This window comes from Aethalodelphis obliquidens, unplaced genomic scaffold (assembly GCF_003676395.1).
Source record: "Aethalodelphis obliquidens isolate GAN/ISIS:26980383/991018 unplaced genomic scaffold, ASM367639v1 scaffold93, whole genome shotgun sequence".
Lineage (NCBI taxonomy): Eukaryota > Metazoa > Chordata > Mammalia > Artiodactyla > Delphinidae > Aethalodelphis > Aethalodelphis obliquidens.
The window spans coordinates 4,508,942-4,521,927 of record NW_020838037.1 but is presented as its reverse complement, the minus strand read 5'-3'; the positions used below and the strand labels follow the sequence as shown (position 1 = coordinate 4,521,927).

Here is a 12,986-nt window from a genome sequence, read left to right as displayed (position 1 = left end):
CTGAATTTTCAGTTGAATATATATTTTACCTTATCTCATAACTTGACATACTAGTGTTTCTGTTTTGTCATTTTCTAATAATCTTCATTTGTAAATGATTTTCTCTGTAATTGTACATGATTTATTCATTTTGCATAACCTTTAGTATAGGGTCTTAAAACAAAAAACAAAAAACCCTAAGTGGTTGTTCAGTTTCCTTAGTGCTCAGAAAATTCTGTCTGTTCTATGAAAAATTTTGGTAACTGTTTCATAAACAAAACATTTTCATTTAAAAGTGTACATTTGGAAATGCACTTAGTAAAAAAAAATACTTAGGCCCTTTTTCTTTTAATAAAACAAAAGTTTTTATTTAAGAGAAAACAGAATGAAAAGGTTTGCAAAGGAAATTATTATTTTTTTGTGGCAGGCATTCTTAAAGTACTGTTCTGAATTTTTCATTAATGTTAGAAACCAGTTTGAAGGGAAAAAAAATACTTTTAAAACAAAGTAAGTTTTTTTTAAAAAAATCTTTATTGGGGTATAATTGCTTTACAATGGTGTGTTGGTTTCTGCTTTATAACAAAGTGAATCAGTTATGCATATACATATGTTCCCATATCTCTTCTCTCTTGCATCTCCCTGCCTCCCACCCTCCCTATCCCACCCCTCCAGGTGGTCACAAAGCACTGAGCTGATCTCCCTGTGCTATGCGGCTGTTTCCCACTAGGTATCTATAAAACAAGGTAACTTTTGAAATGGATTTATTTTGGTCTTTTTCCAAGAATTCAAAAATTTTTTTCTTCCATTTTGATAATTAAAAAAGATAATATAAACAGATTTTGGACATGTGGATAAGTGTTTTCTGACTAGTACTAGTCCAATGTACAATTTCGGTTCCTGGGTTTGAATTTGTGTTATAAGCCTAGCAATGTCAGGTAATACCCACCTTAAGTAAAGTGGACTGATGTTCAAGGAAGATTAGTTGACATTACATGTAAATAGTAATTTGAAGTCCTTATGGAAATTCAGATAGTACTGGAGAGAAAGAACTGGCGTATTGAAGTCAAAAACACCTGCCTGATAATAATCAGTATCATAATTCGTACTGTAAATGATGGTTTTGTTTCAGTAAAACACCTCAATGATCATGTAAAACTTATTTGGTTATTTTGAATATTGTTGGTTGTGTAGGGTTTTTTTTGGGGGGGGGGGTACGCGGGCCTCTCACTGTTGTGGCCTCTCCCGTTACGGAGCACAGGCTCTGGACACACAGGCTCAGCGGCCATGGCCCACGGGCCCAGCTGCTCCGCGGCATGTGGGATCCTCCCGGTCCCGGGCACGAACCCGTGTCCCCAGCACCGGCAGGTGGACTCCCAACCACTGCGCCCTATTTTGGATTTATAATTGAGATGAGCTATTAGGTATAAGGAGTTTAAAACTAGTTTTATATTTGTACGGTTTTTTTTAACATCTTTATTGAAGTATAATTGCTTTACAGTGGTGTGTTAGTTTCTGCTTTATAGCAAAGTGAATCAGCTGTACATATACATATATCCCCGTATCTCCTCCCTCTTGAGTCTCCCTCCCACCGTCCCTATCCTACCCCTCTAGGTGGTCACAAAGCACTGAGCTGATCTCTCTGTGCTATGAGGCTGCTTCCCACTAGCTATCTGTTTTACATTTGGTAGTATATATAAGTCTATGCCACTTTCTCACTTTGTCCCAGCTTACCCTTCCCCCTCCCCGTGTCCTCAAGTCCATTCTCTATGTCTGCATCTTAATTCCTGTCCTGCCCATAGGTTCTTCAGAATCTTTTCGTTTGTTTGTTTTAGATTCCATATATATGTGTTAGCATATGGTATTTGTTTTTCTTTTTCTGACTTACTTCACTCTGTATGACAGACTCTAGGCCCATCCACCTCACTACAAATAACTCAATTTCGTTTCTTTTTATGGCTGAGTGATATTCCATTGTATATATGTGCCACACCTTCTTTAGTACATTTTGAAGTAACATAAAATAAAATAGTTTAAGTCAAACTTGGCAATGGTGAAAAGTTTTTGCCTTAAAATATGTTCTCAATATGTTAAATACTGATTTATTTTATTTGTAAGGTTTTAAACAATATGTTTGTTTTTTCTCTAGTCACCTCCAGGTTTGAAGAAAAATTTAATGCGTACTTACGAATCTTGGACTTCTGAGCAAATTAGCAAAAAAGATAATATACATCGAGCTCATGCTCTCTTCAGTTTTGCTTGGTTTCATGCTGCATGCCAAGAAAGAAGAAATTACATTCCACAGGTAAGTAAGAACATGTCTTGGATATAGTCTAAGGTGTACATTTTTTCATATTAGAATATTTTTACAGTTTAGTATAAATAGCTAGGATTACTTCTTAATTTGATTCATGATTTATAAATTTATATCTCTGATTCCATCTTCTCTGTTAATCTTCTGGACTGTATATAGTTATCTAGTTCACATGTTTTTGAATTAAAGTGTTTAGAACAATGTGTGAGCCATCATAATTCATCGTTGTTAGGTATCATTTTTATGGTTAATATCTCACCAGTTCAAAAATGTTCAAAAACCGAGTTCCCATACCTGTTTTTCCTTTAGTACATTCTGCTCAATAATAGGCATTGATATCTGTTTACTTCCCTAAGTTAGAAGCATAGGAGTTGTTCTTGGTATGGTTTTCTTCCCTACTCAACTTGTGTTTAAATCCTGTTGATTCTACTTCTAAAATGTAATTCAAATCTGTACATTTCTCCTCACTATTCTTTTCAAGACTCATTACCTCTCACCTGAATTACTTTTCCAACTCTTCTACCTGCTTTTTCCATTTAGCAGCCAGAATTACTTTTCTAATATGTAATTTTGATTTTTTCACTCCTCTGCTTAACACCCATCAAATGGAATTCCACTGTACTTGGGAAAAAATATGCACATTTCTTACCATGATCCAGAAGGAAATATTTGCCTATCTTTTCAACCTCTTCCCAGGCCCCTTTTTTTCTATCTGTTCTCTACACCTCAGTCACATGGGACTTCTTTATGGTCTTTTAATCCATCAAGCTTTCTCACCGTAGGCTCTAGATTTTATTTTTAAACCACCAATAGAGCACAGTTTTTCATGGCCATGGCAGTCCTAGCTGGTACCATGCTCTGATCTTCTTGCCAAATGCCTATCTTAGCAAAAATTTCAGCATTCTTCCATCTTTAAATGGATGGGAAACTATCCTCTTTTTTTAAACTTTGTCTACTTCTTTTGGGATAATCTTTCCTCAAACTGCCCTCCCCATCTGCCCACCTTTTAGCCTTTCTCTATATTTCAGTTGCATATCAAAATAAGAGCATAGGTTCTGGAGTTTCAGTCCTGACTCTAGAATTTCCTTGCTGTATGACCTTAGGTAAATTACTTTATCCCCTTGACTGTAAAATGTGAATAATGATCATATTTACCTTTGTTGTGAGGATTAAATGAAATAGTGTATGTTTAGAAGTGCTTAACACAGTGCCTGGTATAGCCTATCAATAAATATTTGTCAAACCAATGAAATAGTAAATAATAATAGCAATGTTTGTTTCATATATTTTACACACTATACTTATTAAAGGGTACGCTTATTATTTTTATTTTACAAAAGTAGGACAGTTAATCTCGATGGTAATTAACTTGAGCTTGGAAATGGGCAGGCTCACCATCTTCTAAAGCCTTTGCCCCTAATTTCTCTGACATTCATCCTTAGGTAATGTATCAGTTAATCCTGATGCATACATGAAGAATAGTCATAGTGATGCATTTTTATGAGAAAACAAAACTTACATTTTAAAAACAAAATTAGTTTTTTTTTGTTTTTTGGGGGGTTTTTTGTTTGTTTTTTTTGTGTGTGTGTGGTACGTGGGCCTCTCACTGTTGTGGCCTCTCCCGTTGCGGAGCACAGGCTCCAGACACGCAGGCTCAGCGGCCACGGCTCATGGACCCAGCCGCTCCACGGCATGTGGGATCTTCCCGGACTGGGGCACGAACCCGTGTCCCCTGCATCGGCAGGCGGACTCTCAACCACTGCGCCACCAGGGAAGCCCAGTTTTCATTTTTTATTGTGACACATGCACATATTATAAATTAAAAAGCTATCAAAAAGCTTGCAAATTAAGATTTAGTCTCCTCCCTCCTTATCCCCTGCCACTCAGTTTGTATTTCCAGGGCACCTACTGTTCACCATTTCTTGGATGTCCTTCAGAGATATTATATAAATACACAAATATATTTTATGCATTTATATGCACACATATGTTCTTTTTAATTCAAATGGCAGCACATTATACATACAGTTCTGTACTTTGCTTTATTAACCAATACATTTTACAGATTGTTAAATATTAGTACCTATTTAACACCTAATTTTAAAATATGATTTGTATTCATGATATCCGTATAAATATTTTTAGGCAGTTTGTATTGTTAGATGGGCATAAATATTTTCTTTAATCTTTGCTATTACAAAAAATATTGCAATGGATATCCCTATGATTGCCTCATTTAACACTTGTTCATGGTGGCCAATTCCTAAATGTAGAATGTTTGCTTCAAAAGATATGTGTATTTTTAAAAGTTCATGAATATTACCAAAACGCTCTACATAGAGGATATAGCAGTTCATTTTCACACAAACAAAAATATTTGAAAATGTCATTTAAAAAAACATTCTGCTCTGATAAAAATCATAAATTTAGAGGTAAAAGCAGACAAAATATTGAATGCCATTAATTGCTAGATGTCATGTCATAGGGATATGAACTCCACAAACTCTATTTTACTTCTTTTCCTTATTTGGTTTTGCTTTTTTTTTTTTAACAGCCAACTTTGAGAAGTAAAGATCCACTGTTAATTCAACTTAGTTTTCATTCCCTGTGTTAGTAAAAGATTATTCCTTTGCTGTTTTTCATTGCAGTGCTGTGTTAACTTCCCTGTTTTACACATGTATATTGTACCTCTAATACTGCATTTGATGTAATGTCAGTTTTGTTTTATATTTGTTATTCTTTGATATTGTGTTATTCTTACTAGTTTGTGAGTACCTTTATAACAGGCTTAATCTCATTCATAAGAGCACTTTACACAGTGCCTGGATTTCCATGTCAGATAAATAGGATTTGATTGGCTACTGAGAATCTCTCCACAATTTACAACATAATTTCTGTCAGGAATTGTGATATGAATAACAAAAATTACCATTCAAATTTTTGTACCATATTTTTAAAAAATCATTAATCATCTAGCAGTATATCAGTAACTGTGCTTTACAGAGTATAGTTCTTATTTCAGAATTAGCATTTTAGTTGGAAGTTGCTATATTAAGTAATATTGATAGCAACAGTCTTGAGAGTTTTATGAATACTGATTAATTTTTAAGGTATTTTTAAAATGAGCATTTTTCTTCACAAATAAGATCTAATAGAGTTATATAAGAAATTTTATTAATAAGACTTTGTTTTGAGTTGGTAGAAAGTTTATTTAAAATGTTATGAGAACTTTGTTAACTGCCGATGGGTACGTATCCCTTACACATTTTTTTCTCTTAACATCTTTATTGGAGTATAATTGCTTTACAATGTTGTGTTAGTTTCTGCTGTATAACAAAGTGAATCAGCTGTATGTATACATATATCCCCATATCCCCTCCCTCTTGAGCCTCCCTCCCGACCTCCCTATCCCACCCCTCTAGGTGGTCACAAGGCACCGAGCTGATCTCCCTGTGCTATGCAGCTGCTTCCCACTAGCTATCTATTTTACATTTGGTAATGTATATATGTCAATGCTACTTTCTCACTTCGTCCCAGCTTACTCTTCCCCCTCCCCTTGTCCTCAAGTCCATTCTCTACGTCTGTGTCTTTTTTCCTGTCCTACCCCTAGGTTCTTAGAACCTTTTTTCTTTTTTTTGATTCCATATATATGTGTTAGCATACATATTTGTTTTTCTCTTTCTGACTTACTTCACTCTGCATGACAGACTCTAAGTCCATCCACCTCACTACAAATAGCTCAATTTCATTTCTTTCTATGGCTGAGTAATATTTCATTGTATATATGTGCCATATCTTCTTTTTTTTTCCTCCTTTTTTTTTTTAAACGTGTTTATTAGGGTATAATTGCTTTACAATGGTGTGTCAGTTTCTGCTTTATAACAAAGTGAATCAATTATACATACACATATATCCCCATATCTCTTCCCTCTTTCATATCCGTCCCTCCCACCCTCCCTATCCCACCCCTCTAGGTGGTCACAAAGCACCGACCTGATCTCCCTGTCCTATGCGGCTGCTTCCCACTACCTATCTATTTTGCATTTGGTAGTGTATATATGTCCATGCCACTCTCTCACTTTGTCCCAGGTTACCCTTCCCCCTCCCCATATCCTCAAGTCCTTTCTCTAGTAGGTCAGCATCTTTATTCCCATCTTGCCCCTAGGTTCTTCTTACCATTTTCTTTCTTTCTTTTTTTTTTTTAGATTCCATATATATGTGTTAGCATACGGTATTTGTTTTTCTCTTTCTGACTTACTTCACTCTGTATGACAGTCTCTAGGTCCATCCACCTCATTACAAATAACTCAGTTTCATTCCTTTTTCTGGCTGAGTAATATTCCATTGTACATATGTGCCACGTCTTCTTTATCCATTCATCTGTTGATGGACACTTAGGTTGCTTCCATGTCCTGGCTATTGTAAATAGCGCTGCAATGAACATTTTGCTACATGACACTTTTTGAATTATGGTTTTCTCAGGGTATATGCCCAGTAGTGGGATTGCTAGCTCATATGATAGTTCTATTTTTAGTATTTTAAGGAACCTCCATACTGTTCTACATAGTGGCTGTATCAATTTACATTCCCTCCAACAGTGCAGGAGAGTTCCCTTTCCTCCACATGCTCTCCAGCATCTATGGTGTGTAGATTTTTTAATGATGGCCATTCTCACTGGTGTGAGGTGATAACTTATTGTAGTTTTGACTTGCATTACTCCAGTGATTAGTGATGTTGTGAATCCTTTCATGTGTCTGTTGGCAATCTGTTTATCTTCTTTGGAGAGATGTCTCTTTAAGTCTTCCACTCATTATTGGACTGGATTGTTTGTTCTTTTGATATTGAGCTGCATGAGCTGCTTGTATATTTTGGAGATTAATCCTTTGTCAGTTGCTTCATTTGCAAATATTTTCTCCCATTCTGAGGGCTGCCTTTTCATCTTGTGTATGGTTTCCTTTGCTGTGTAAAAGCTTTTAAGTTTCATTAGGTCCCATTTCTTTATTTTTCTTTTTATTTCCATTTCTCTAGGAGGTGGGTCAAAAAGGATCTTGCTGTGATTTATGTCATAGAGGGTTCTGCCTGTGTTTTCCTCTAAGAGTTTTATAGTGTCTGGCCTTACATTTAGGTATTTAATCCATTTTGAGTTTTTTTGTGTGTATGGTGTTAGGGAGTGTTCTAATTTCATTCTTTTACATGTAACTGTCCAGTTTTTCCAGCACCGCTTATTGAAGAGGCTGTCTTTTCTCCATTGTATATTCTTACCTCCTTTGTCAAAAATAAGGTGACCATATGTGCGTGGGTTTATCTCTGGCCTTTCTGTCTTGTTCCATTGATCTATATTTCTGTTTTTGTGCCAGTACCATACTGTCTTGATTTCTGATTTCTTGATTTCCTTTCAAAAAAAAGGAAGAGAGCAACTAAATGAATAAACAAACCCACAAATGAAAACAAACACTAAGAACTAAACTAAGATAAACATGAAACCAAAAAGGAATCAAATGCAGAAAGCAAACGCCAAGTTCACAGTTGCCCCCAAAGTCCACCCCCTCAGTTTTGGGAACACTCATTGTCTATTCAGGTATTCCACACCGGCAGGGTTTACCAAGCTGACTGCGTGGATTTAATGCACTGCTCCTAAGGCTGCATGAAGAAATTTCCCTTTCTCTTCTTTGTTCGCACAACTCCTGGGGCTCAGCTTTGGTTTTGTCTCCGCCTCTGAGTGTAGGCCAGCCTTAGGCATCTGTTCCCTGCCCAGACAAGAGGGGGTTAAAATAGTGTCTGATTAGGGCTCTCTTGCTCACTCAGACTGGGGAGAGGGAGGGGTATGGTAGTCTCAATTGCAATGCGGGGTGTGTCTGCAGCAGTAGAGGCCTGTGTGACTTTGTAACAGCCTGAGGCACGTCATGTGTTCTCCCAGGGAAGTTGACCCTGGATAATGGGACCCTGGAAGTGGCGTGATGCACAGGCTTCTGGGGGTATGTGGGTAGTGACCTGCGCTTGCACACAGAATATTTGGTGGCAGTGGCGGCAGCAGTAGCAGTCCTTGCTCACCTCTGCAGTTTGAGATGATAGCCGCGACTCATGCCCGTCTCTCGGGCTTGCTTAGGCAGTGCTCTGCCATCTGTGGGCACTTGGAGCAGGAAGCCCCTCTCCTTGCACACCCCAAAACAACAGTCTCTTGCCTCTCTGGCAGGTCCAGACATTTTCCCGGACACCGTCCCAGCTAGCTGTGGCGCACTAACCCCCTCAGGCTGTGTTCATGCAGCCAACCCCAGTCCTCTCCCTGGGGTCTGACCTCTGAAGCACAAGCCTCAGCTCCCAGCCCCCACCTGCCCTGGCAGGTTAGCAGATAAGCATCTCAGGCTGGTGAGTGGTGGTCAGCACCAGTCCTCTATGCAGGAATCTCTCTGCTTTGCCCTCTGCACCCCTGTTGCCGTGCTCTCCTCCATGGCTCCGAAGCTTCTCCCCTGCCCACCCCCCATGTCTGCCAGGGAAGGGGCTCCCTAGGGTGTGGAAACTTTTCCTCCTTCACAGCTCCCTCCCAGAGGTGCAGGTCCCATCCCTATTCTTTTGTCTCTGTTTCTTCTTTTTTCCTTCACTCTACCCAGGTATGTGGGGAGTTTTTTGCCTTTTGGGAAGTCTGAGGTCTTCTGCCAGCATTCTGTAGGTGTTCTGTAGGAGTTGTTTCACATATAGATGTATTTTTGATGTATTTGTGGGGAGGAAGGTGATCTCCATGTCTTACTCCTCTGCCATCCTGAAGGTCTGTGTCTCCCTTACAGATTTTTAATTCTTAGGTATAGTTTAACTTAGGTATAGTTAACTGAAATCTTTTTTGTTTTCACAATATCTATAATATTATTAAAAAAAATAACTATCTAAATGCTAGTGATCTCCAAATTTTTATATCCAACTCAGACCAACTAAGATCTAGGTTTATATATCCAACTGTTTATTTGACCTATCTAGTTAGATGTCTCAAAAATGACTGAAGATGCACATATTCTAGATCCAAGTACTAGAACATTAGCTTCTCAAGAGCACAGATTTTTGCCTCTTTTGTTTACTGCTATATTTTCATTGACAAAAACAGTGCCAAGTATATAGCAGACACTCAGTAAGTTTTTGTTGAACACTTTGTTCATTGATCTCATGTTATCCCTTTCCAAACCTTGTATTCTTTCAGTGTTCCACCTGTGAGTGAATGTTGCCAACATCAATTTGAATAAGCCATGAGCTTAGAAGTCATTCTTAATATCTCTCTTTTTGGCATCTTCATCCTCCATTACAATCCAATACAAAAATTCTTTCATTTCATTGTCCTAACTATCTATCTACTTTTGTTTTTCTGTCATTTCTTACCCTTTCCCCACCAGGGTGACTTTCCCTTATCTTTTATATTAGGTCAGAGCTCTTTCTTATATATACCAAATATGTTTCTTTTCCTTAAACATATTACAGTTTGTAATTGTATGTGTATTTGAGTAATTGATTGTATCCACCCCTCCCCTGACATTTGACTGAAAGCTACATGGAAACAGGGATTATATATGCTTTTGCTCATTCTTTTATTCCCAGAGCCTGACATATAATGTGCACTTAATAAATCTTTTTGAATGATGAATGAATAAATTAAATTTGTATCAATATTTCTGAATATTATTCAAGTCTAAATAGATTTTAGTTTGAACTTATTGCATAAAACTAATTACTAGTCATAGTTGATGAAAGCCCTATAGAAATTATTTTTAATTATTTCATATTATTTTCTATCACATATAAATGTCTTTGAATGTTCTTTTTATACAAGCATAGTAGCTATTAGCTGTAGGTTTATAATTTTATTTAGTTACAATATAAATGCTTTGTGGGTCAAATGTACAGAAAATAATACTATATGCCTTTAGACCTTTAAATAATTTTCGTAATATTTCTGTTTTCATGTTTGTAGAGAAAATCCAAAATTCTGAAGGACCAAATTATAGGAAATCTCTCAATGTATACACTCTATGTAGACTCAATGATTTACTACGCCAATTTGTTCTTTCTATATATGACTCTTCTGCCACATATTTAATGTCAAAAACATTTATGACATTATAAAATCCTTTGCATGCTATAGAGATCAATAAATTTACTTTTTTAATTACTCTTACTTTAGAGGTATTGTTTTATTGTTTTTATTAAAAATTCTCAGTAGTTGCCTTTTTTTTCTTTTAGTCTGTATTGAACATTCTTTTCAAGATTGTAAGGGCAATGATATATGCATATATATTTTTTAACACTGCTTGTAGTTCTTTAATTTTTTAAATATTTGTTTTGATAGGGTTGGACCAAGTTTTATGAGTTTTCTTTATCAGATCTTCGGGCTGGTTACAGCATTATTGACAGACTCTTCGATGGTAAGTTCTAATGATGAAAACTTTGACCTCTGGTGTCAATGAAAAAAATTTTTGAGCTCTTATTAAAAATAGGGTTTTTTTCAAGAGTGACTTGACTTCCTATTATAAAATTTGCTTTTTGCTTTTCATTTTGTATTTAATGTTTTGAATTCCATGCTTGTGAAAGTTCATATATTATCTATTGTGGTCAGTGGTTTTGATATAATCCATTAGATTTCTGGTTGATCTGTAGCTCTCAGGAAGCAGAAAGCTAGAATGACCTTGTCTTTACTTCACGGCCTTCACAAGTTTCAGGCTTCAACTAAATTATTCATATCTCTTTCAAAGGAATTGTTAAAATTCAAGAATATGGTAGACCAAGAATCTGTAGAATCACAATTGTATGATTAAGTAGAAATCAGGAATCAAGGTACAAATAATAGCCTCCTGAAGACAGGAATGGTCCAATCCCTGAGGGTTATTGCTCAGGGCCAACTCAAGCTAACACTAGAGTTTAGAGCAATGATGGATTAGAGAAGAGAGTATGTTGATAGGACTCTCAAACTTAAAACTATTCTAAACAACTCTAGATTCTTGTCTCCCCGACCGTCTTGTAGCCTTGCCAAACTACTCTTCCCTGAGTCTGCCGCATTTCAGTAAATGGCACCACCATTCATGTAGTTGTTCAGGTTCAAAGCCTATGAATAATCCTTGATTCTTCTCTTTTTCTTATCCTCAGACATCCAATGCTTTGGCAATTTCTGTCCCCTCCATGTCCAAATCACATCAAGATTCTGTTCTCATCCTTCAACTTCATCAATCCTTGGTAGTCCAAGAAATAGATTCTTTCAAAAATTCTCCACAGAGTAAACAAATTTATTTTTTAGAAATGTAAAGTAAAGCATATAATTCACTTTCAAAACCTACAACCACATTTATCTTCTTTCTGTTCCTTGAACAAACCAGGCTTGTTCCTACCTAAAGGTTTTGGTAGGTGCTCTTCCTTCTGTCTGAAATGCTCCTCTCCCAAACCTTTATATGATTTTCTTCTCTTATCATTCACATCTCAGCTTAGAGGTATCCTCTTCAGAAAAGTTTTTTATTATCACCAAATCTAAAGTAATTTTCTAATTGTTTTCTATCCCCATGTTCTGTTTAATTGTTTTAATACATTACTGCTACCTTATACTTTCCTGTCATTTTTTAAAATGTTGTTCGTCTTTTCCAAATAGAGTGTAATCTACATTAAACAAGGTCTTTGACTATTTTGTTTACTCTGTATGTCCTTAACATCTGTAGCAGGGCCTAGCCCATGGTAGTAGGCACTGTTAAAGTTGGTTGAATTAACGGCATCATCATTTATTCTGTAACTTGGTTTCCATGAAAGGATAAGGATAGACGTCTAGCATGTGGACAAATCCCATTTTTTTTGTAGTTTTCTTTTATTTTAATTTTTTATTGAAGTATAGTTGACTTACAATGTTTCATGTGCACAGCAAAGTTATTCCATTGTACATATATATATATAAAATATATATATATATATATATATATATATATTTATATATATTTCAGATTCTTTTCCCATGTAGGTTATAACAAGATACTGAATATAGTTCCCTGTGCTATATAGTAGGCCCTTGTTTATCTATTTTATATATAGTAGTGTGTATCTGTTAATCCCAAATTCCAAATTTATCCCCCACGCACTTCCTCTTTGGTAACCATAAGTTTGTTTTCTATGTCTGTGATTCTATTTCTTGTTTTGTAAATAAGTTCATTGGTATCATTTTTTTAGATTCCACATATAAATGATATCATATGATAATTTTCTTTTTCTGTATGACTTAATATGATTATTTCTAGGTCCATCCATGTTGCAGCAAATGGCATTATTCTTTTTTATGGCTGAGTAATATTCCATTATATATATATCTGTAGCACATCTGCTTTATCCATTCATCTGTTGATGGACATTTGGGTTGCTTCCATATCTTGGCTATTGTAAATAGTGCTGCTATGAACATTGGAGTGCATGTATCTTTTTTAATGAGAGTTTTTATCTTTTCTGGATATATGCCCAGGAGTGGGATCGCAGGATCATATGGTAATGCTAGTTTTAGCTTTTTAAGGAACTTCATACTGTTCTCAATAGTGAAAGCCCTAATTTACATTCTCACCAACAGTGTAGGAGGGTTCCCTTTTCTCCACAGCCTCTTTAGCATTTATTGTTTGTAGACTTTCTGATGATGGTTATTCTGACCTCATTGTAGTTTTCACTTGCATTTTCCTAATAATCATCAATGTTGAGCATC

The 12,986-nt window shown here is 36.1% G+C and overlaps 1 protein-coding gene across 1 annotated transcript in view; it reads left to right on the top strand.

Moving 5' to 3' along the window:
• DYNC2H1 (dynein cytoplasmic 2 heavy chain 1) overlaps positions 1-12,986 on the top strand; it is a 373,792-nt gene that overhangs the window by 232,378 nt on the left and 128,428 nt on the right. The window contains exons 79-80 of the mRNA XM_027095669.1: positions 2,126-2,281; positions 10,617-10,692. Of these exons, the coding sequence (XP_026951470.1) occupies positions 2,126-2,281; positions 10,617-10,692 (232 nt within the window). The remainder of the gene's footprint in view (positions 1-2,125; positions 2,282-10,616; positions 10,693-12,986) is intronic.